The 26,006-nt window shown below is 47.5% G+C and overlaps 1 protein-coding gene across 1 annotated transcript in view; it reads right to left on the reverse strand.

Moving 5' to 3' along the window:
• PTPRG (protein tyrosine phosphatase receptor type G) overlaps window positions 1-26,006 on the reverse strand; it is a gene marked incomplete in the record, with an annotated part of 820,292 nt that overhangs the window by 82,474 nt on the left and 711,812 nt on the right. Inside the window, 1 exon segment of the mRNA XM_027775507.1 lies at window positions 7,264-7,396. Within this exon segment, the coding sequence (XP_027631308.1) occupies window positions 7,264-7,396 (133 nt within the window).

Here is a 26,006-nt window from a genome sequence, read left to right on the forward strand (position 1 = left end):
GCTGACATATTTCCTTCCCTCAAAGTGTCTTTTTCACACACACACACACACACACACACACACACACACATTACACATGCACACACACCTATAAAAGCAAGTTGTGTGGGCCAGCCCTGTGGCCTGGTGGTTGAAGGGGTGAGATTCGTCCTGGTTGACCATGTGGTTGAAGTCCTGGCCCCAGTGGCTTGAGGAACACACTAGGCATCTGTGTGCAAGCCCCCATCTCAACGGGTAGAGAGGTGGAGGAGAAGGGATTACAGCATGGCCATGGGGGGTGGTGCACTTTCTCCTTTTCTCGCTCTCTGGCTAGCACACGTGCCCTCTCGCATTTTCTGTTAAGGTTTTCACCAAAGGGCGTGTGTGCTCGCTGGAGAGAGACAAGGAGAGGGAAACTAAAAAATCATTCCCAAGGGGAATGGCCATGCCATCCTCCACCCTCTCCTAGGGTTTTGGGCATGCATGCACGTGTGCCTGGTGTGACTTTCAAGCCATCAGATTCAGGACTCAAACTACAGTCAGCCATGTGGGAGTCCAGCACCTTACCCACCACCCCACTGCTGGTCTCCCAGCATCTCTGCAGCATTACCCCCCCCCCCCCCCCTGCCCCTTTTAAATAGGTGTGGGAGGAAGAAGATGCCTTGAGGCTTGCTACTCCTCACCTGGCCAATATAATGTAAGGATTAGGGCAGAGGGCTATGAAGTCGAATTGGCTATGTTCAAAGTCGGAATCTACTAAAGAGTAACATGGTGACGGGGCATGTCACCTGATCACAGTAAGTCTCAGTTTTCTGGTCTGCAGAATGGACATAACCATGCTTTTTACTACTGAGCATCTGTATGCTGATTAGGTGGGAATGTAATGTCTGGTGGAGTGAATAGTTAAAATATTCTTGGGGATTCAGGCCTTAAGACAGACGAATCCAGACTAGCCCTCTTGCTTAGCAGTTAAACTTGTGCATAGGGGGCCGGGGGGGCAGGTTCCTCATGGCTGACCACAGTCTAAGCCCCAGCCTGGAGGCTTGGGAAGACACTAGGTGCATATGTGCATGTGCCCAAAGTCCCAATAGGATGAAAAATGAAGGGAAAAGGATTGTGGTGTGACTATTTGTGTGTGCACATGCACACGGCGTTCTCTCGCCCTGGTGAGTGCATAAGTTTTCTGGCGATTGAAAAAAATAAAATACACACACACACACACACACACACATACATTTCAGGGTGTAACTTTACTTATGAGACAGGGAAGAGCTACTTTTTTTTGGGGGGGGGGAAGAGGTTTTTGCTATAGGGAGAATGTGCTCGCCAAAGACAGAGAGAGACAGAAAGCGAGAAATCACTCCCCAGGGGGATGGCCACACCACAGTCCCTTCTCCGCCATTCTCCTCTCGGGACCTTGGGCACGCACGCACATGCACTCAATGTGAGTTTAAGCCACCGGGTCTGAGAGATTCGAACCGTGGTTGACTACATGGAAGTCCAGCGACATAGCCATTATGCCAACTGCTGGTCCCGAGAAGAGCTACTTTTCTTTTCAAAAATAATTATTTATTTTTTATTTATTCATTCATTTATTTTTTAATTTGACCAGAGAGAGACAGAGGGTGAGAGTGAGAGAGAGAGGAAGTGAGAAAGCAAGCCACCAGATTCAGGACTCGAACCCCGGTCAGCCATGTGGGAGTGTCCAGCGCCTTAACCACCACTCCACCTGCTGGTCCCGAGAAGAGCTACTTTTAAGGCAACTCTCCTCAATATTACAAAGCTACATTAGCATCAGGATATGTGCAATACCCACATACTGGGCGGGTTGTGCCATCTTGCCCACAGTGGCTAAGCCCCTCTCCAGCACAGCTGAAACACAGGTGCATCCCCTGGCACACTGACTGGACACCAGCATGCAGCTCCTCCCTTAGCATCGACCTGAAAGTATGCAAACCAAAAATGAAACCTTCCAAAGATTACCCTCTTCTCCCTGAGTGGCAGCAGCTGTGCTGCTCCAAGCCTTCTCAGGAACATCACATCAGTGCCATATAAACAGCTTGTCTTGGTGAGGCAGAGGATATGGAGCCCTTGGAACGTGCTCTCTTACTAGTAATTCAAAAGGTGTGCTTTGTTACCTCTTGAGCAGCCAGGTCAAAACGGCACGCTTCAGAAATTACTGAATTGATTTCTTCCCTCTCGTTTTCAATAGTTCTGAACTATTTTTAATTGCTCTGAATCATTTGCAGGGACTCTGAACCTTTGCACAGTTAATACAGATTGCAGAATTTCTAAGGCTCACAGCAGGGCACTGTTTATAAAAGAAGACAAGCTGTAATTGTTGGTCAATTTTATTTTTACTAGCTGCCCTGTCACCCTGACCCTCATCCGGAGCCGTTCTGCACACAATTCTTCCCAGCTTCATAGCAACATTTGCTTGGTTCCAGGTTACAGATTTTGGTTCCCACCTCACTTCAAGGGAAACCTCTATAAGGAACATGCAAGAGAGAATTGCAGCATCTAGCTCTACCATCTCAGGTAACAACATTTTAATATAAATTTCTCAGCTCCTCAGTGTACCTGAGACCTCCACCTGTATTTTTTTTTTAGTTCTAGCCAACACTGAGATAATGAAACTAACAACTCACCTCCAAAGTTTTCTCATTCAGAAAACATACTCTTAACCCTGTGATCCCAACGCGTCTAAATACGTGAGGACGTTTGCGGGGATGCTGCTCAAATCTGTGTGCGCTCCCCTACCTCGTCTTGTGTCCTTGGGCCGAGGGTGTGGCTGTCTGTGGCCAGTGGTGAGCCAATGGGAGTGAAAGGTTCCACTTCCAGACAAGCTGTTGAGGGCTGGGTGCCTCCATCTCTCTGCCTCTGCTGCAGTAATTTAGGAAACGTGTGTCCCAGAAAGAGGAGCCACTGGTGGAAGAGGGCTACCTAACCTGGCAGACGTCAGGAGGGTGAGAAATAAGCGTTTGTGTGGGCAGGCTACTGAGGTATGTCTGCAGGAAATGGAGACAGTCTCTGACAGCCAGGCTGAATTAATGAGGCTGGACTCTGAGCTTCACAGCTGATGCCCGGGTTCGTGCTGGGCAGAGTGGCTTACCTTTACCCTCGTTATTTAGGGATGGCTTCCTCTGGAATTGTCTTCAGGGCTATTCGGAGCATCACCCAAACCAATTTCATTAACTTTATAGTCAGTCCTTTCCTTTTCTGTTCCAAGTGGTTCTGCTCTACTGGTTGACCTACATTTATATTATATTTAGCTCCAAACAGATGACTTCTCGCTATTTCTAGGATAAATACTTTGCCCAACTGAGAGCATTTGAAGGAATGAACTCTAAAGGAAATTGTAGAGATGGTGGGAAGTCTTCATCTAAGACAGTGTTTTCCGATCTGTTTTTCACTGCTGTCCCCTTTAAGGGGACATTTATAGACATTTTTCTCCCATAACTACCCACTCCTGACTCAATTTAATACTATTAATACACAGTATACCTGTATGTGCACCTGTCTGTCTGTCTGTCTAAATCTGTGCTTTACATACAAGGAATTTTTCATTTAACTTCTACAGAACCAATTGTCACCCCTCGGGAGCAACAGCATTCCTGTTAAGAATGTATGCTCCAGGGCCAGCAGGCGACATGATGGTTAAGGTGGCTGAATCCCACATGGCCGACTGAACGGTTCAAGTCTCAGACCTGGCAGCTTGAGAAACACTCTGGGCATGTGTGCATGCATGCCCTAAAATCCCAAGAGGAGAATAGAGAAGAACAGAGAAGGGATTGCAGAGGGGTCATCCCTCCCAGGGGGCGCTTTCTTGCTTATTTCTCTGAGTCTCTCTGGTGAGTGCACATGCCCTATTCGAAAATAAAATAAAATAAAGAACCCATGGCCTATGGGTACAGAGGTGGTGGGCGGGGTGGAACAGGGGCTGGCATCTGGACTCCACGGCTCTGCTCTGTGTTCTCCCTTAAACACTCCACAGTACCGCCGATTCCCGACCGTGCCTGCCTGCAGCTTGGCTCCAGCAGCACCTTCCTGTCATTCTCAGGGTAAGACACATATCCCTTTGGGGGCATCAGAGCCCCTGGCTGTCCCCACACTCTGTGACACAGATGGCATGTATCTGCTTGCAGTAGGCCAGGCCTCCTCTCTCCAACCGCATTCCTCCGCACTCTCCTGACCTGGCCTACAGCTGCTTGTGCTTCAAGACAGCTGACATCTGTCCTCCCAGAGCTGCTTCTGACCCGCCCCCGCTCCAGGCTGGCTGAAGCCCGGCCTCTGTGCTCTCATGGCAACCTGGACTGACACTTCTCCAAACGCTCACCGTACTCTACTGGATTTACTCATCTGCCTCTTCCAGTGGACTCCAAGGACCAAGGGACCTCCTCCCTGAATCAGCAGGCCGGTGTGGCATGTGACGGGAACTGTGCTGTGCACACATTGCAGCCACAGTAGGGAGCTGCGGATGGCTCTGGTGCCCGTGCCACAGTAGAGAAGGCTCTGTGGTCACTGCAATAACAGAACGCCGAGCCAAATCTCTCAGTCAATCGTCTTAGGACCTTCATGTCCTTTGGGAAACCCTTGTCCAGCTCCAGTTTTGTTTTTTTTTTTTCTTTAACGTTTTTGCTATAGGGCACACATACTTCTCTACAGGGAAAATATATACTGAAGGGAAGGTTTTTTTTTTTTAAGAGATATTTGCTATAGGGCATGTGCGCTCACCAGAGAGACAGAGACAGAAAGCCAGAAATCACCCCCCAGGAGGGAAGACCAGGCTGCAACCCCTTTTCCTCCATTCTCCTCTCGGGATCTTGGGCACACACCCACATAGAGTGAGTTTTAAGTCACCGGGTCTGGGACTCGACTTGCAGTTGATTATGTGGGAGTCCAGCGACGTAACCATTACGCCATCTGCTGGTCCTGAAGGGAAGGATTTTAAAGCTCTCTTTCCTACATTGCACGGCCTTCCCTTGGAGACCATGCAACTTGGGCTGTGGCCATGAGGTCTGTGCTCCTTCCTGGTCACCATGATGTGTTCAGGGGTTGGCAGAGGAGACAAAGGGCAATCAAGAACAGTCCTTAGTTGTTTTTGTTTTTCAATTTTTGCTAAAGGGCACATGAGCTCACTGGAGAGAAACAGAGACAGAGAGGGAAAGTGAGAAATCATCCCTCAGGCGGGATGGCCACACAGCAATCCCTCCTCCTCCATTCTCCTCTTGGGACTTTAGACACACACACATATGCGTCTGGCATGATTTTCAAGCTGTTGGGTCTGGGCTCAAACTGCAGGGCTGGCTATGTGGGATCCAGCCTCCTTAACCTCCATGCTGCCTGCAGGCCCAGTCCTGACTTTTTGTTAGAACTTCTTGGTGTAATGAACTTCTTCATGCTGGGCTTGCTAAGTGAGGATCATCCACCCGGGCAGCTGTGGACCTCCTTCCCCAGTGGGAGATTCTGAGACTACCACACACAGCAGCGAGCAGAGCCAGGATGTGGGCAAGTGGACCTTTGTTATTTGATACGCTCAGTTAGACGCTCACTCCACAGCCTCCATTCACCAGTGGCTGCTGAAAACACCTGGTTGCAGACCACTTTCTCCTGGCAAAGACATGACACGGAGACGACTCTGGTGCACCTGTGTTCACCCCCAAACACAGTGCACCTCCGATTGCAGCTGGTCTGCAGCACTAACAGGCCTACAGTGACTGTCCGACCACCGGAGAACCTCTTCCTGTTCCCTGTCCCCTCCAGCTGAGAACGGACTCACACACACACAGCCAGTCTGTCAGCAGGCGTGCCGATCCCACCTTCACTACACCTGCACGCCAGCTGTCACCACGGGCACCACGCCCCCTTGGAGCCACAGTTACTTCCTTCCTGAACTAGTTCTGCAGCCTCCCCATGGCCTCTGCTTCTGCCTCAACTCCTTTTCAGTCTGTGTTTGACACAGCAGACGAGTGATCCTGAGGTCAGATCACAACACTGGCCTGAGCCAAACCCTACTCATCCCAGGGCAAAGGCGGGGTGTTTACATTGGCCCACAAGACTGGACATGTCCAGCTCCTCCCCTACTCTGTTTCTTTTGGCCCCCGCATTCTACCATAGTCTCCTCTGTACCCACGTGTTCCAGCCACTCGGACTGCCTGCTGCTCCTGGAACATGCAAGGCATGCTCCTGCCTCAGGGCCTCTGCATGTGACATTTCCACCGTTGGGAACTTTCCCCCAGTGCAGCCCATTCGGTTCCCTTCTCTTTACGCTCAAGTATTTCCCAGGAGGCTGTCCTCAACCGCTCTGAACTCTCACCCACAGCCCGATTCTAGATTTCGTGTGCTCTGCTACACACCTAACGCCATCTTAGGAATGAAATGTTGATTCCTCTGCTTTCTTTTGTTGCTTGTCTCCTCCACTACAACGTACACTCCATAAAAGCCAGGACTGTTCTCTCGCTTGTTCATTTTTCAGGCACATCGCAGGGGCTCAAAATCAATGGAATGAGCGGACAGGAGGGAGGGAGAGATGGGCACCGGACACCTGTTTCTCACTGAGCTTGTTAGATAGCGGGTTCTCTTACGCTGCCTCCATTAGCCTGAGACAGGCCACCGAGTGGGCCAGCCTGACTCCGTCAGCCGAGCTGTATGAGACGTGTACCCGGACACACACCTGGACCTATGACAGAGGCTGCAGACTGCCTTCCGTGGGAGGCGGTGAGAACCAGTTCAAGGTCAAGGATGACAGCAAGAGGGCTTACAGTCTGCCGCTTTACGTGTATCGATGCCATACAACATGCGACATGTTTCCCCAGTACCCGATTTCATTTTCATCAAAAAAAAAAAAAAAGAAAACATTTTAAGGTAAAGAAGCGTTATTATATGAATACCACAAAATAAAGCATGGTTTCAGAGACACCGAAAATGCTCTGAAACTTTTTATTTTGGAGGTTCAGAAACTAAAGTTCAGTGTGGGAATGGGATTTGAAGTTGGCAACTAGCAGACGGGATCTGAACTCAGATCTCTCAGACTCTCAGGCAAAATCCTCCCTGGTGCTAAATCCCAGAAGCTTACCCTAAGTGCCTTGACCCCAAAAGTGGCTCTGGCCTACAGGTGTCTTCTGGAGCCTAGAAGGTCTCCCAGGTGGAGACACACAATCAGGAAAGCTTCCTCACCTTTCTGAACCCAGAGGCCATGGCTCCCCCCCACCCCACCCCCTGTGAGTGCAACCTGGCCGCGCCTGGCACCCACAACCTCTCTGCGGGCACTGGCCACTTACTCACCTCCAGTAAACTAGCACAGCAATGAGAAGGATGAGGCACACGAAGGTCAAGGCTGATACCACAATCAGAGGGATGATCCACTCCATCCTCCCTGGAGAAGGGCGGCTTATCATTCCAGAGGTGTTTTTCTCTGCTGCAAAGAGAAACCATTCCAGTTAGGAATAGATGTTAGCAGAGCTGGGGAACCAGAGCCCCAGCAGAACCAGAGTTCTGCTCCAGTTCTGGGTGGTTTCTTGAGAACTGGGCTTGCTCTGGACTGCCCAGTGAGTGGAGTGGCGATCTGCAGCCCTGTTCCCAACCAGAGAGGCCTCTTCTGCGGACAGCATTCCGTGATCGCCAGCCTACCAGAGTTGCAGGAGGAGTCCAGTACTGATGACATTTTATTAGCCTCTTTAAAGATTTTGTTTCTACAAGTCACCTTTCTAAAAATTTGCTATAGGGCATGTATGCTTGCTGGACACAAAAACAGAGAGAGGGAGGTAGGGAGAGAAAGTAGCCCCCAGGGTCATCCAACAATCCTGTCTCCCTGTTCTCCCATGCATACACACGTCTCTAGGTGTTAGGCATGTTTAGGCCTCTGGGTCTGGGACTCACACTGTGTGGTTGGCCACGTAGGATCCAGCTGCCTTAACCACCATGCTACCACTGGCACCTTAAGATCTACTTTAAAAGTTGATTCTTTTTGAGGCCAGCTAGTGTAGTGGTAGTTAAGGTGCTGGGCTCCCACGTGGCCAACTGTGGTTTTTGTTCTAGACCCAGGGGCTTGAAAATCACACAGGGGGCATGTGCGTGCATGCTCAAAAGCCCGAGAGGAGAATGGAGAAGACAGAATTGCTGTGTGGCCATCCCCTTTAGGGGGATGATTTCTCAATTTTTTTTTCTCTCTCTCTGTCTTTCTCTGACGAGCATGTGTACCTTAGGGCAAACCCCCCCTAAAAAAAAAAAAAGTTGATTCATTTCTTTCTTTCATGAGACAGAGAGAGAGAAAGGCACTCCCATTAGAGTCCCCATGCACGTCTACTCCAGGTATCAACCAGCCTGGATCACGAGCATGTGCATGCATGGAGTGTCCAGGAAGGTCTCTGGATACAAACCTGAAACCTTCCCATGTGGGTTAGCCTGACATATTTGCATCAGGACCTGTTCCCAACCAGAGAGGCCTCTTCTGCGGACCTCATGGCATGGCGCCAGCCAGTGTCAGGAGGTCAAGATGGTTTTAGAGAGAGTTGTGAAGACACAGCTAGCCAGCCTTACTCCAAGAACATGACTGGGTGGATTTTTGACACGCTGAAGACTGGAGCTCAAGTCTCTGAAACAGGCAGGGGTGGGCTGGCCACCTGCGAGCCTTTCCAGGTTCTAGTGCCAGGGCAGGAGGAGTGGCAGGGTGCATGTGTGTGCATGCCCAAAAGGATAACCAGGAGACCTGGCTATCACGGCAATTCTTTGCCTGCTTAGCATCCATTACTCCTTTCTGTAGTGATGACACCCCAATTTTGCCTTATAGCCCACCTTTCCTAATATATACAGCCATGGTGCAACAACCACCCAAGTGTGGGCTCTCTGTTCTCCCAGTCAGGGTGGGTGCGGATCTTGGGGCGAGCAGAGGGACGCTTGTCCTGGGATCTCAACCAGTGCCGCAGTCGGAACATGGACACATCCCAGCAGTGGGACCAGCTGTTTCTGCCCAGCGGATCCTATCACCCACATCCTAGAGGGTCTGTGTTTCCTCAAATCTGGCTCTCCAGCTTTTCCTTCAGTCCTGTTGCCTACCCCCAATGCTTCCAAAAGCTCCAGGACAACAGAAGACAGGAAGCCATGTGTCCCCCTGCTCTGAGTGTAGACCTGCCTCTGAAGAGCCCCCACAGTCCACGGGGTAACAGAAAGTTTGCCAAATGGCTTGAGATTCTCTCCCATCCACTAATAGCTCTTACCAGGCAGCTCCTTTCTGCAGCTCTCCAGGCCCTGAGGATCTCCAGATGTCCTGGGAGCCTCAGCAGGAGGTCCTAGGCTCGTTAGGGTCCCTACTTTGGAGCAGGTGCCCGGAAATCACCAGGTGGCCCAGATGAAGCCCAGGTGCAGCACCAGGGCTGGGAAGAGCACAGGTGCAGAGAGGCGATGGTGGGCGGCCGGCAGCCAGAAAGCAAAGGTTAACCCAGACCGCAGGGAGAAGCCCCTTAAACCCAAAGCTGGCTGCAGACTGATGTGTGCTTAGCAAGGATTCCTCCTGCTCTGCAGAATGAGGCCAGCATCCAGCCGGCCCAGCGTGTCCCTCTGCGGGACGGACTAAACACAGGGCTAATCAGGCTGGCTTTGCGGGAGAGGAGGTGGGCTGAGAGAAATAATTGGCCACTGGAGCAGAGTTTTAAAGAGGCAACACTCCCGAGTCACAAAGAAGCGTCTCACCATCATTTCATGGGGTTTCCTCTAGTGTCCTCGACATCAGCTATCGCCCCTGTATTTCAGGCACTGGCCTGTGAAACAGGCGAGGCTCCACTTACCCGCAGCTCACAGGAAAGCAGACAGAGGCAGGCAGGGGAAGCACAAGGATGGAAAAGCACCACAGGGCACGGGGCGTTTATAAAGTGCCTCCCTCGCTGTGTCAGCCCACTCCTCTCCACCCCTTGCTCCGCTGTATCATTAGAGTGACATCTGCCGGGCCTGGTGCTAGGGGTGGGGGGCAGGAGCAACTGTACACCCCCGGGGGCGGAGTCGCTGTTAGAGGGAGAGCCAGGCACCTGCGTGAGGGGCTGGCAACAACGAATGTGGCACGAGGGGAAGCACAGCCGGCTGCCTTGAGTAGCTATCTGAGCCCAGGACCCTGGGCCAGCTCTCTGGGGCTCCCTGAGGAAGTAGCATACAGGGCGAAAGCTGAAGGATAAGGGGAGTTGGCCAGGCCCAGTGCAGGGGCAGAGTATTCTGGGCAGAGAGCATCCAACCATAGGAGCACGAGGAGGGCGAGGGAGACTGGGCGAAGGGTTAGAGGCCAGATCAGCAGGGCCTTGTAGGCTGAATCGGGGGAACTGTTCTTAGACCTCAGGGCAGTGGATGCCACTGCAGGCTTTAAGCTGAGAACAGGGGGCAGGCTTGTTTCCTCTCCACGTGATGCTTCAATTGCAAAGCCCTGTTTATGGCCAGGGGAACTGGAGTTGCAAACGAGAATAACTTTGCAGGATCCCAGCAGGAGGCAGCCCAGCCAGGCATTATCTGGCTGGGGGTGGGATCTCCAAGACCTGGAGGTCCTGATGAAAATATGTCAGGGGGGTGTGAGGTTCTAGGCCACCTGTTGGATTAACTCAGTGTCCACCTGGGAGGCCCGTGGGTCCTGCTGCTCCCCGCACTGTGTTCCAGCCACACTCACCCAGAGTCCATGCTGGGTCACAGTCCCACTCTCTGCCTTTGTTCCTGCTGTTTCCACTGCCCGAAATGCCTTTCCTTTCCTGCCCCCAGATCTTATTGATCTCTCGATCTTTATCACAAGCACCCTTCTTGGCGGGGCTCCCACAAGCCCTCAGTCTGTGCTGTCTCCGGAGGGCAGAACTGAGTTAGGATCACAGGTTCCCTTTCTCTGTGACCTTCAGCCAACAACGTGACCCCGCCTGGAGCTCTTCATCTATAAAAAGGGATAAGAAGAGCCTCCTTCGTAGGAGTGTGGGGAAACTTCAACGAGGACAATACACGCAGACGGCCCACAAGTGTGCCTGCCATCACACAAAGGCAAAGCGATGCGATCGCCATCTCCTCCATCTTGCATTCTCCTACTGCCCACCGCGCTCTCAACTGTAATTGCTCTCTCGTTACCTCAGGTCCCCAAAGGCAGCTGATGTAGTTGACAGTGTTTGAGTCCTGGACCTGGCAGCTTAAAACTCATGCTGGGCACGTGTGTGTGCATCCCATAAATCCCGGGAAGAGAATGGAGGAGAAGAGACTAGTGTGGCCATCCCCTCTGGGAGGTTATTTCTCGCTTTCTGTCTCTCTGGTGAGCACACGTGCCCTAATAGCAAAAATATCTCTAAACAAATAAATAAATAAGTTGTCTGGCACCATAAGTACCTGGTTAATATTATCCATTCTAGGGACCAGTGGTTAGCATAATGGCTATGTCGCTGGACTCCCATGTAGTTGACTACGGTTCGAGTCCCAGACTCTGTGGCTGAAAATCACGCCGGGCATGTGTGCGTGCATGCCCAAAATCCCGAGAATGGAGGAGAAGGGATTGCGGCGTGGCCATAACCCTGGGGGGTGATTTCTTACTTTCTGTCTCTCTGTCTTTCTCTCTCTGGCGAGCGCACGTGCCCTATAGCAAAAACCTCTCCAAAAAAAATAAATTATGCATTCTAATTATCTCCATCACCGCTCCCTTCTCATCTACATCCTTGTAAGGCACCAGGCAGATGGTGGTCACAGTCTGAGGTCTGCCGACTCTCACTCCTCCCTGCAATATCGAAGGGCAGAGTGGCCAACAGGAAGAACTTCAGAAACACTGGGCATTGCACAGGGGCTGCCTGTGACGAGGTTTTTTTGCCATAAGAGCTAAAACCTCAAAGTCTGCCCTGAGGCGAGATTGCGCCACACTCTTGGTGTCCTTCCAAACAAGAGCGTGTCCTGCTGCCTGACTCAATCTGGCCCCAACAGAACAGCGAACAGTGAGGAAGTACCTGCGATGGGTAGCTCTGCTTTGGCTGAGTTTTCACCCTCCTCCTCCGGTATCCTCAGGGTCCCGACACACTTCCCCAGCACAAGGCCTCCCGAGACCAGAACATACTATAAACGTTCCAGTGAAACTGAGGCAGTGTGCTATGAGTACTTTGGAGATTGGCAGACCTGGGTACAAATTCTCAAGCCTTCCCAGCTGTGTGGCTTAGGTAAATGACTGCTTTTCTCTGGGCTTCAGGTCCCTCCTATACCTCCAGGGAAACAGGATAATAGTCATTTCTCAGGGACGTGTGAGATTCAATGAGATCATCTATGGCGAGCTAATTATGCAATAATTTATATAATTTACCCAATCGTTTTGCAAGATACCAAATGGAAGCAGGGGCCCCCTTGTTCAAAAATTACTACTGAGAAAATAAAAACAATGAAAGAAACAACCAACCAAAAAAACAAAGATTACTACAGAGCTTCAAGAATGTGACAGTAAGGCCCGTGGCAGTTCCGCAGAGCCGAGCCGTGTGCGTACACAGGTCACGTGCTCATGAAGCTGTTCCAGGTCAGTCAGGCAATGAGCATGATGCCTGACCCAGGGGAGGGAGTCTCAGTGTCCACACTCCTCTCCCCTCAGTGGAACCAGGCAACAGCGCTGATGCTATGATCCCATTAGACACCTCCCACAAACCGTCCGTGACGCGCTTTACTCCGAGCATTGCTCCTAACTTTGCTACCTCTAGAAGGCTCCCGCAGAACTGGGCTGGCCAGTTACTAAAGGGTTTGCGTCTCACCTCGATGCCCAAATCCTGACCGCAAGGTTAGAACATGACCTCTGGGTTAAGGCAGGTCCCTCTCACCTCCTCCATCTCTGGTTCATCCAGATGATACGGGTTTTCCCGCAAGTCTAGCCCTTTGATTCCCACCTGCCACAGGCTGTGAACTAGCAACACACAGCTGTGTTTGGTGTAGCATCCCTTCCCCAGTAATTATTTTTAATTGTGAGTTAGCGTTCAACATTGAATAACCAGAAGAGTTCACATAAAAACCAGCCATGGATGCTTCTACTGGAAATGTTCAAGGTTGCTAACAATAGCCTGAGTTTCCACATGCTGCTCATCATCTAGAACCGAGCAGCATATTCCCTCCAGACAAGGAGGTTTGCCACAGTCCTCACTACTCCCTAATGTCACACCCTAGACCTGCTTTCCTCACTCCTAGACTCCTCTTGCCAGCTTACTCTACCCAGCCTAACTCAGCTTACAGGATGGCATTCTAATCCAATGAGTCAGCAGAACAACACAAACTTGTGTCTTTTTTTTTTAAGAGAGGTTTCCGCTATAGGGCGCGTGTGCTCGCCAGACAGACAGAGAGAGACAGAGAGACAGAAAGCGAGAAATCACCACCCAGGGGGGATGGCCATGCCACAATCCCTTCTCCTCCATTCTCCTCTTGGGATCTTGGGCACGCATGCACACACGCCGGTGTTTTAAGCCACCGGGTCCAGGATGCGAAACGCGGTCGACTACGTGGGAGTCCAGTGACATAGCCATTACGCTAGCTGCTGGTCCCAAACTTGTGTCTTTTAAAAAGATCACAAGCAGGCCATGAGGGCTGAGATCTAGTGCTTTCAGGGATAAGAGCAATGAAGACGTTCTGTTGAGAAGTCTCCCTGGTAGAGCCCCCTCTGTCCTTTTCTTTGTGTATCCGTCTCTCTTTTCATTTAAAACATTTTTCTTTTTTCAATTTTTTAAGGTAAAGTATTTTCTTGGCTCTGAAATCCTCCTTTATTTTGGTAATACCCTCTCCTTTCCCCCTCCTATGCAGAAAAAGCATAAAGGGCAGGCCAGAAGAAGACTGAGTCCACCATGAGAGCTGAGGTCTAGTGCAAGTGCGCTGCATGGCTTTCATTTTTTGTTTTTAAAATCAACAAAGAAATAATTTTTTTGTTTGCTTTATCCTTTTGCTCTTTTTTCTTATCTTTTGCTTTTTTTTTTTTTTTACCTCATCACTTGGCTGTTCAACCTCCATGCACTGAGTGTCTAGACAGGTCTAAATGAAAAAGGTCAAGCATCCAAATACTATTAGGGTCCTCATATTCCTCAATTCCCACTGGATCTATGACACTAAGGGAGAAAAGCAGACCACCAAAGAGTTTTCAGATGATCTCCTCCTGTGCTCCTCTGATGCTCAGATTGAACTTCTAGAAATTAGGAAGAAATAAATAACCCATTTGAAGACTAGAAATCAACACAGAGACACAAGACATATGAGAAATCAAGAAAATGCCTCTCCCCCAAGGGAAAAGAATAACTCCTCTTCATCCACACACAGTTCAATGGAATTCATGGAAATGTCTGATAAGGAATTCAGATCATTCATAATGTCTAAGCTAACAGAGATGGAAGAGGAGACAATGAACAGCAGAAGAAAAAAGCCAGTGAGTTCCAGGAGTTGAGGAAGTACTTGCGAGGACTGAAAGAGGAAATACACACTGTAAAAAAGAATCAAATGGAACTGTTGGCGAAGAAGGCTGTAATACAGGAAGTCAAAACTTCCTCTGAAAGTATTAAAAGCAGAATAGATCATACAGGAAATCGAATCTCAGATGTAGAAGGCAGAACTGCTGGACTACTAAAATCCACCACAAACACTGAGAAGATACATGAAAATATATGCTGAGAATAATATATGAGAAATACTAGACATCATTAAATGTCCAAATATCTGGATAATCGGTATCCCAGAAGGTGAAGAGACGAATAAGGGCACTGATAATCTATTTCATGAAATCCTGCAAGAAAACTCTCCAAACCTAGAGAGGCATTCAAAGATCCAGACCCAAGAAATACAGAGGACCCCAAATAGGATCAACCCAAGACAATCTTCTCTAAGACACATTATAGCCAGAATAACCAAAATCACAGACAGACAAAATATTACAATTGGGAAAAGAGAAACGTCAAATTACCTACAAAGGATATCCCATCAGGCTAACAGCAAACCTCTTATCGGAAACAATGCAAGCAAGGAAAGAATGGGAAAATATATTCAAAGTGTTAAGTGAAAAACAATTTCAACCAAGAATACTATATCCACCAAGATAATCCTTCATATGGGAAGAGAAGAAAAAAACGTTCTCAGATAAACAAAAGCTGAAAGAATTTACTAACACCTGACTGGTTCTCCAAGAAGTTCTGAAGGGAGTGCTACCCCAGGAAAACTAAAGTCAGACACACAGAAATAGGAATTCTAAAACAACTAAGAAAATGGCCAGCTTAATGGTAGGACAAGTCCAGAGTTAAACATTATCTTCCAGAATTTAAATGGAAAGATCGGATCACAACAGAAGATAAAATACATGAGTTTGAACCAGCAAAATAGAATTTTCTAACTTTTCACTAAAACGTTACTGATCTTCTATGCTTTGTTTTTCGGAGTTACGGATTTTTGTCTTCTCTTGAGTTGTGGACTACTATTTGAACAGAATGCTAACCTGTTTCCTGGCTTTAAGTATTAAGCAAAGTTCTCTTAACATTTTTTGATTTTGATGTATTAAAGCTAAAACTGCCTTCTTGAAATTAAAAACTATAATTAAAAAATACCTATTTAATGACCACAGCCAACTATATAGTCTCAGCTAGGTGGTACTTTATAGTATATTCATCCTACCCATAATGTTTCATGCCTAAAGTCAACTTTCGTTCACAGATATGAATATATCAGTTGAACTTAGTATTGGATGTATTTAGACTAATTAAGATATTTTGTGAATCAATGAAATGTGGGAAAGAATAAAGGAATGGAAAGCAACTGCAGATACCAGAGACAGGGTGTGAGGAGGATGGGAAATGGCAGAGGGTGAGAAATGGGACGGGGGGATATATACTTACAAGAAACAAGAAATGGAAAATTATTGGTTGATGATAACATGTACGATTAAGCCACTTTGCAGTGTATTCTGGCTAGAAAATTGCATTTTGTCTGCTGTGGTGATGTTCAGTGAAAGAATGTAAAATACATAAAATAAAATAAATAAAAATTTAAAGAAAGAAGTGCTCAGAGAAGTGGAACACCAAGTCTGCTAAGGAGAAGGAAAATGTGAAGATATAGTAAAGGCAGACAAGGTCCAATACGAAAGACAAATGAAAACCTATATCCTCCTAAAGGGGAAACAAAAAAAAGAAGTTCAAAGACCCCAGAGTACCCAAGAGCCTTCTTCACCCTTTTACTTATTCTCTTCTGAATTTCACTCCTGGCTTATCCAATGGCAACATTGAAAATAAATGAGTAGATGGGACCAGCAAATGGCAACATGGTTTCATCGCTGCACTCCCACCTAGTTGACCAAGGTTTAAGTCTGGGATCTGGTGGCTTAAACTCACACCAGGCACATGTGTCTGCATCCCAAGAGGAGAATGGAGAAGTGATCGTGGCATGGCCATTGCTCCTGGAGGTCTGCCTTTCTGTTTCTCTCTGTCTCTCCAGCAAGCGCACAGTGCTGTATAGCAAAAATCTCTGTCTGTTAAAAATAAAGAAACTGGAAGAGGTGTGGAGTAACACTGCAGCAGATTGTAAACAGCCTCATGAAAAGGTTGCTGAGGTGAAGAAAAAAAAAGAAAAGGACATTGCTGCATACTGAGCTAAAGGAAAGCCTGATACAACAAAGGAAGTTGTCAAGACTGAATAGAGTAAGAAAAAAGGAGGAGGAAGATGAGGAAGATGAAGATGATGGTAATGAGTGAGTTGGTTCTAGCGTATTTTTTTTTTTACTTTTGCTTGTTTATAAGGCATTTATCACCCCTGTTCACACCTCACTCTTTTTCAATAAAGCAATCGAAAGTAAAAAAAGAAAAAAAAAAAGAAATAGAGAAGATTCAGTTGGGGAATTATTAATGTACATATTGATGCAGTGGGGTTGAGTTTTGCCTGAAATTTTAGATTTTAAAGAAGCACAGAGCTTGATACAGTCCTCCTTAGTTTCCATAATTAAGTTTTATGTGTTAAAAAAAAAAAAAAAAAAAAGATCAGAAGTAAAAATCATGGTTGAGGGGCCAGCAGGTGGCGTGGTAGTTAAGGCACTAGACTTCCATATGGCTGACTACAGTTCAAGTCCCAGCCCTTGTAGCTTGAAAAATCATGCCAGGTGTGTGTGTGTGTGCCCAGAATCCCAAGAGAAGAATGGAGAAGGGATTGCCATTCTCTGAGAGTGATTTCTCATTCTCTCTCTCTCTCTCCCTCTCTCTCTAGCAAAGGCATGTGGCCTATGGCAAAAACAAAAACAAAAAACAAACAAAAACCATGGCTGAATAACCCCTGACCATGATCCTGCTATCATTGACCTGGCTCAAGAGAAGAGGCTGTTTGTATACAAAACAGCTTTCCCCAATTCCTTTTTATTTATTTATTTATTTTTTTAGAGGTTTTTGCTATAGGGCGTGTGCGTTCTCCAGACAGACAGAGAGACAGAAAGCAAGAAATCACTTCCCCTCAGGGGGGATGGCCATGCTGCAATCCCTTCTCCTCCATTCTCCTCTCGGGATCTTGGGCACGCACGCGCACGCGCCTGGCATGAGTTTAAGCCACCGGGTCTGGGATTCAAACCATGGTCAACTACGTGGGAGTCCAGCGACATAGTCATTATGCTAACTGCTGGTCCCCCCAATTCATTTTTGAAGAGATTAATTTTTCGGCTAGTGAGAAATGATCCATGCTATTGCTCTGTCTATACAACGTGGTCCATTTTCCTCAACAAATTTAACCTTCTTCATACTCCTTCCAGAGCTGCATCTTGCTGATCTGTGTGTAGAGGGTGAAAAGAAGGGTCAGCAGCTGAAACCCACCACTTGCCCTATGGCTGCGATGTGCAGATGAACGGCTTCTGGGGGGATGGGAGGGTCCAAAGATGGGAGGCCAGCCAGGGCCTCACTCAGAGAAAGAGCCTGCTCTGGAAATGCCTTCCAAATGCGAGTTGGAGCAAAATGCTAACTAACCCTCTCTGAGCAGATGCAGGAGGGAGGTAAGCATGAACAACCTCCCCCTGCCTGTCCTCTTCCCAGTTTTAATTTCAGCACCCAGCAGAATCTGAGTAAAGTGCCTCCATTCTGCGTTTAGAAAAAAAAAAATTAAAAAAAAGAAAAGAAAAACAGTTTTCAGTGGCATATGTCATCACTGAATTAATGCTGTTTGCCTTTTACTGGCTTGGCTCTCATCCCAGTAGAAGCAAATAAAAACGGAGTACAATGTACTATAAATGTTACCGGCAGCGAGACATCAGATGGACTCATCTGAAACGCTTCCTACCCTGCAGTCAGGGCTCAACTCGTGTGACGGGACAAGAACCTCTATGTCGTCAAGACCGAAACTAGCTTGGAGCTGAGAGGCCACCATCAGGAGTCAGGAAAAGCGAGAGCCTTTCATTTGCAAGAAAGATGAAGAGAAGGACAGTCTGCAAACTCATACATTTATAATCTGTTTCCACTGCGGGCAACGTCTATTTGTTCTGAGTGACACCATCCATTAAAACCCACCCATATCTGTGAATTAAGGGGGCTGCTTTTTTCTTGTAAGTTGTGGTCAAAAACACAAATCTGCCATCTGAACCGTGTTTAAGTGTGCAGTGCTAAGGATATGCACATTGTTTTGCAACGGATCTCCAGAACTTTTTCACCTTGCAAAACCGAAATGCCATACCCGTTATACCACGGCTCATTTCTCCCGTCTCCCAGCCCTGGCAACCACCATCCCACTTGGTTTCCTTCAGTGTGACTAGGCTGAGTGTCTCATATGGACAGAAGCATACCGTATTTATCTTTCTGTTAACTGGCTCATTTCATTTCCCGTGTCCTTACGGTTCATCTGTGCTGTGGCACGTGTCAGAAGCCATTTCCTTTTAAAGGCTGAATAATACCACATTGCAGGTATATACTATATTTTGTTTATCCATTCATTCATGGACAGTTGGGCTGCTTTCACCTCTTGGTTATTGCAAATAACACCGCTCTGACCTTAGTGTGCAAATAGATCCTGTTTTCTGAGATCCTGTTTTCAATCCTTTCGGGTATAGAGCCAGAAGTGAAATTGCTAGGTCATAGCATTTTCAATTTTTTTGAGAAATTGCTGTATTGTTTTTTCAGGAGATATACTTTAAAAAAAAAAAAAAAGGTTTTTACCATAGGGTGCATGCCCTCACTGAAGAGAGACAGACAGACAGAGGGGAAATGAGAAATCACCTCCTGGGGGGGGGGATGGTCATGCCACAATCCCTTCTCCTTAATTCTCCTCTTGGGATTTTGGGCATGCCTGCACATGCGCCCAGTGTGATTTTCAGGGCGCCAAGTACTGGACTCAAACCACATTTGGCCATGTGGGAGTCCAGCACCTTAACCACTGTGCCTGGAACTACACCATTTTACATTCCTACTAGCAGAACACGATTTTTGCCAATCCTCCTTTTCTTTTTTTTTTTTTTTCTTTTTTAAAATAGTAGCCCTCTTAACAGGTAGAAAGTGATAAGGTGGCTGCTTTTTGACAGGGCCATAACATTTACCTTTATTTCCCTGGGCCTCTGAACACTATCTAAACCACTGCTGGGAAGAAAGGATCGTTCATCAGTGCCGAATGCATGTGGTCTCCTGTAGAATATCGCTGCCTGAGTTCTGTGCAGGAGCGCTTCCTTATCCTTACTGCTTTCAGGCAGAACTAACTTCCCCGACTCAGACAAAGAATAGTCCATTATCTCTCTATCATTGATGTGTTAGAAAACTGCAGGCATTTGGTAAATCCTAATTTAATCCCAAACCCTGTATATTCACCGGTCCTAACCTGCGAGACTGCTACCACAGACACTCGGTTGCACTGGACGATGGCTTTGAGATCGGTCAGGGACAGGGGCCATGTAAGTATGGCTGTGCTCTGCACAGGGACGTCTCGGCTGACAGAAGACTATATATGCGCCCGTGGTCAGGCAGGAGTGGTAGGCTACACTATACTACACAGCCTAGGTGGGAGCAGGGGATACCATGCAGGTCCGTGTAAGTGCACTCGGTTATGCTTGCGCCATGACAGATCCGTCCCACTGGGCACTGCTCAGAACGAATCCCCGTTCTTAAGCACCCATGGCTGTATTATCTTCTATCAGGTAGGCCTCTCCTACAGCCTGAATGCTTAGTCCAATCTCTCTCAAACCTGCTGTGTCCTCGGTGGGGTCTGGTTTTCGGCACCAAGAGATCGACAATCTGTCCTAGTTCAAGGATCACTCAGTGGGGCATAGAGACGTTCTAGGAGGAAACCAAACCATACTGGCAGAAAAATAACCCCTTCACGCTGGTTTCTACCATCGTGTCTAGGAGGAAGACAGCCTAAAGCCAAGGCAGGCAGAATTAGTGGGCTGTTGGGGAAGTCATGACTCATTTTTGCACAGAGAAACAGAAATAAGATGACTTTTCTGATGAACTATTACAATGAAAACCTGTCTCTGAAAAGGAACGTGACGACAAAGCTGGCCTTGGCTGAAACTACTTCTGATATTCGTGCCAATGCCTGATGAAGTCCATGGAAAGACAGCTTGCTGGGTTATTCTCCGCCTCCAGAGAGCTTTCGTTCCATTCAGGATCTTAGCCCTGTCCTCGTGGACCTCTACTGTCACTTATTTTTTTGTGTGTTTAAATTAACCATATATTTTTTTTGCCTCCAGTAAACTTCTTCTTCAAAAAAAACCCTTTGTATTAGTAATATACATCCAGGTTTTGCTGACATCTGACGGGGCGGTTCTTTGCTTGGAGCCTGTCTGCGCATGCTGGGATGTTTAGCAGCCTCCCTGGCCTCTGTCCCCACAATGCCAACCCTACCCTGTCATGACAACCAAAAATGTTTCCAGATAACTGCCAATGTCCTTGGGGTAGGGACATATCACCCCTGGCTGAGAACCTCTGCCATAAATGAAAACAGGTCTTTCTTTAAAAGCAAACATTAAAACATTCCCCTAATAGTTCATCTTTCATCTGAAGTCATCTTGTGATTGCTCACTCTGGGAACCAGGGCCAAAGCCGGGAGCAGGGCAGCACCATTCAGGGTGGCCTTCCCAGGACATGAAGTCAGAGTTCATGCTGGGGCCTGTCGTGTGTACTGAGTGGCCGTGGGCTCATTACTTACCCTCCTGAGCCTCAGTTTCCTCCGTGGTGTGACAGCAACCACGACAGCACAGCCCTCCTGGGAGTGCTGGAGGGGAGGGAAGTGGCATAGGCAGCCGGTCTTTACTACAGCCAGCATGTTAACTAGTGACGATGTTAGGATTGACATAATCTAAGGTCACAAGGTAGGGTGTATTATTAAAAAAAATCTTTTTTTAGAGCTTGAGAGTTCCAAAAGGCATCTCAGGATTTGCTCAAATTAATGGGTGATTGGAACTCAGTACCCTCCACTCTGGCTTAAAGCGCAACAGCAGCCCAGTCTCTGTCCAGCTCTGTCCATCCCTAGCTCATGGCCATGCAAAGGCCAGCCATGGGCTGGATTTGGCATGTAAGTTCTAGTTGGCTGAGCCCTGAACGGGACCATCCCTTCAGTACCTGTTCAAGGCTGGCCGGGAAAAACTTCCCCTAAGGAAACAAAACCGGAGACCCCAGCATGAAATGAGTGTGCAGAGTTCTACCTCCTCTGACGTGCTTTTGCTAGAGCGTGCTCAACCACACACTGGCCCAAGAACACTTCATTGCATCAACAGGTTCCTGGGTCTACCCACAAGTTTGGCCTGTGGCTTCTGCGGGAGGGGCCGCAAGCTGGGTTTCCACGTAGCATATATCCCACCGAGGGCTTTGCACTGAGTAGATGCTAGGGATAGGTTGGGCGGGAGGGAGTGACCGTACAGGCCTCCGATCCTGAGAGGCGTCTGGGGCAGACGAAGCTGCAGTGACCAACGCTATGTAGAGGACAGGTGTCTTGTCGCTCCTAGCTGGCCCAGGGATGTGTTTACTTTGGCACATTCTAACAAACATTTGCTCTAAAAATTTGAATTCATTTTAAACATTGAGGAATTCTGTACAAAACCGGGACTTCTGACTCAGTGGGAAGTCGCTTGTACTCAGTAGGAGCTGAGCGTGGTCCACATCCTTTAGAAAGAGTATGTGTTTCGCTAGCTGCAGTCCTCACCCCTCCATAATGTACAACACCTGGTTCTTTCTTCTCTTCCTTCATACCACCTGTGTGATCTCCATAGGTGTCTCAGTTTGCTACTACTTCTACAGAAGTCCCCTTTTCTCCTTCTCTGGGATTTAATACTAAAGTTACTACTCAAAGAACTTAAAAAATTGTTACCAAACATCAAAGGAATTTAAATTAGCTTTATGGAGATTCTTGTAAAAATATAACAGTTGTGGGGCCAGCAGTTAGCATAATGGCTATGTCACTGGACTCCCATATAGTTGACCATAGTTTGAGTCCCGGACCTGGTAGCTTAAAACTCGTGCCGGGCGCATGAGCGTGTGTGCCCAAGATCGCAAGAGGAGAATGGAGGAGAAGGGAATGCAGCATGGCCATCCCCCCTGGGGGGTGATTTCTCGCTTTCTGTCTCTCTGTCTCTGCCTGGCGAACGCATGCGCCCTGTAGCAAAAATCTCTCAAAAAAAAAAAAAAAGTTGTAACTTTATACATGATCACTTTTTTTCAAAGAGAATAATGATTCGAATAATTGTTTTTACTTAATGTAAAGAAAAAAAGAAATTTAGAACACATCTAAACAATTGTACATACAAAATCTTTAAAACACTAACATTCAAGTGAAGATGATTTCATTAAGAAACATAAACACCAGGCTAGAGGAAGCAGATGCTTACTCCTCCTTCGTCAAGGACAAGCGGTGACTCTGTCTACACCACCTTCTGCACTAAGGGCCATCATGATCTGCCCCTTACAGATGAGGACACTGAGCAAGGAGTCACCTGAGAACCCCCAGTGAACAGCCACAGAGCCCACTGGGTTGGCCTGACCTCCAGAGCCACTCTGCCAAGACTGTGGACACTCTCAGATACCTGAAGACCCCCATTCCAGCCCTGGAGCCCAAGGTTCACCCTCTGCTGCTTCTCCCTATGCCTAAAATCTGGGATCTGACTCCAGTGGTTAAAAACTCATTTCCACATACCTGGTCTCTACCCATCTCTGGTCTCTCCAGCTGTAAATATAGCCAGTCAAGGTTCTTAGCAGCTATATTTCTCAAGAGTGTGGTCAAAGAAATGTTTAGGAGGAACAGGTTGAGAACACTACTTTGCCAGAACTGTTGGGACAGAGGCTGATCCACTCAAGTTTCCAAGTTCACCACCTGCCTTAGGAGAAAACACACTATTCCAAATAACTATTCCAAGTGCCCCCTACTGGGCCCACTTTTTCTTCCCATATGTAATCTCCATGAAGAGTCCCAAGGGATCTTTTAGAAAAGATAACCAGATGAGTAACTCCTCAGCCGAAATATACAACTGGTTTCTCATTTTAGGGAAATTCAGGTCCTCAGTATGGTCGATGGCCCCCTTCCTTATCTGAGCTCTTCCAGTCTTTGAAGTCATTCTTTACTTCTCACTATAGGATCTGACCACATAGGCCTTCTGATGGCTCCTCAACCAATCCTAATTCATCGTTACTTCTGGGTCTCTTGGCTTGCAGGCTTGAGGCTCTTCTGTGGATCTTACATAGCTTGCTCCTTCTCACCACTGGGTCTCTGCTCAAATGCCATCTGTGACCATGCAGCAATGCTGTCCCTCTCCCCATCTGTATGATGAACGCTCTCTATGCAGTTGTTTACTGGAATATTCTCAAACTCCCGCACTAGAATGTAAACTCCAGGAGAAGAGAAGTCTGTTCTACTTTGTATTCCCAATACTCAGTTCACTGTCTGGTATACAGTGGGCACTCCATAAAAATTTTTTCAATAGCTTCAAATGCAAGAAATCTAGCATTTTCAGAGCAATTCCTAGAGGGAATATAACCATGCATATAAGGATAGCTTCACAAGTGGCCCCATATTTCCTTCACTCAATCCCACAGAAGGCTAAAACCATAACAAAACTGAGCAACACTCACAGGAGACCCCGCCTTCAAAAAATTAGTTCATACCAGCTTTAAGGGGAACGTAATTCAAAACATGAAAATTTATTCTAAGTTGTATCTTAACATACGAGATCTCAGCTTTAGATGAATTTTAATGTTTACAAGTGCAAAAGCAAATAAATATTTACCAGTTGCTTTTTTTTTGCACTCCTATAACTCCACAACAGCTTAGACGCAAAAAAAAAATTGTTGCTAAACATCTTGTAGTCTGGCAAAATGAAGAATTTCTTATTAAGAAAACCCCTCACAACAATAACCCTCATGCTTATGGCTCCCTTGCAGAAACAATCACAATGCTTCAATAAGATCTGAACATAAGCTAGAACGACGTGCTTGCCACTGAGAAGGGTGAGATGAGGATCTCAGTGAGCCAGGCCAGACCACCCACGCCATGGTCTCGGTGCAGGTAATGACACAGCCAATGGGAGCGCTGGGATAAAGGGCCACATTTCTTTCTTTCTTTTTTTTCCTTCCTTCCTTCCTTCCTTCCTTCCTTCCTTCCTTCCTTCCTTCCTTCCTTCCTTCCTTCCTCTCTCTCTCTCTTCTTTCTTAAAAAAATGGGATCAGCAGTTAGCATAATGGCTGTGTCGCTGGACTCTCATGTAGTTGACTGCGGTTCAAGTCCCAGACCCAGTGGCTTAAACTCAAACCAGGCATATGTGCGTGTGTGCCCAAGATCCCAAGAGGAGAATGGAGAAGGGATTGCAGCGTGGCCATCCCCCCATGAGGTGATTTCTCGCTTTCTGTCTCTCTGTCTCAATCTGTCTTTCTGGCAAGCGCATGCACCCTATAGCAAAAACCTCTCCAAAAAAAAGAAAAAAAAGAAAGTTTTTTGCCATAGGGTATGTGTACTTACCAGAGAGAGAGACAATGAGAGGGAAAGTGAGAAATCATTCCCTGGGGGTAGGCAGGGAGGTTGGTCACTCTGTAATCCCTTCTCCTCCATTTCCTTTTGAGATTCTAAGCGTGCATGCGCATGCTCCTTGTGTGCTTTTCAAGCTGCTGGGTCTGGGACTCAAACTGCTGTTGGCCATGTGGGAGTCCAGCACCTTGACCACTCTGCCACCTGCTGGCCCCAAGGGCCACATTTCTTGAGTTAAGACTGTGAGTATACCAGTTCGCCCATGCTGAAGCCTTTCATTCCTGAGGTTTCCACGCACGCATCGCTCCTCCTGCATGACTTCTCTTAGCTGACAGATCCCTGTCCTCCCACAATTCTCTTTGACAGCATTGTGTTTATGTGCTCCAATGCCATCTCACAACGGAAAACTTTAGTTTGCCAATTTTCTGCCATGCCAGCTCACCATCTAGCCTGCTTGCTGTCCAATGTTCCTACTACCTAACTTCCTGGGACATGCTCCCGCTGGCTGCTGCCTGTCATCTGTCTGTCTTGTCCTGTAGGCTCTGAGCTATGCGAGGCCGGGACCATGCTTTCCTGGTACAGCACCTGGCCCAGTGCTTGGCACTGAACTGACCAAGCATAAACAGATACACTGAATACATGAATAAGGAATGAAATCGTAATGAATGCACTTAACATTGGCGTCTTTGTTACTCATTTATGTCACTGCCTGGTTGAAGTCCTTGGAGCTATTCTAAGGCAAGAAATAACTTCAAGCAAATGCTATCAAGGAAAAACTTATCCCAGCAAAGATGAGAGAGTAGGTTCTTCTTATTAGAATAAAATGAAAACACACACGCACACGTTTTATATTAGGGACATACATAAACCCAAGAACATTTACCCACTTTGTGAATTTTTACTGACCTTTTTTTTGGGGGGAGGGGGGGTGTCATAGGGTGTGTGCACTCACTGGAGACAGAGAGGAAAAGCGACAAATTCTCCCCCATGAGGATAGCCATGCTGCAATCCCTTCTCCTGCATTCTCCCCTCGGGCATGCACACACACATACACATGCGCACACACACACACACACACACACACACACTCCGCAGCCATGATTCTTAAGCCCACACTCCCCAGTGATTCTTTTTTTTTTTTTTTT

The sequence above is a fragment of the Tupaia chinensis genome, unplaced genomic scaffold, assembly GCF_000334495.1.
Source record: "Tupaia chinensis unplaced genomic scaffold, TupChi_1.0 Scaffold000569_1, whole genome shotgun sequence".
Lineage (NCBI taxonomy): Eukaryota > Metazoa > Chordata > Mammalia > Scandentia > Tupaiidae > Tupaia > Tupaia belangeri.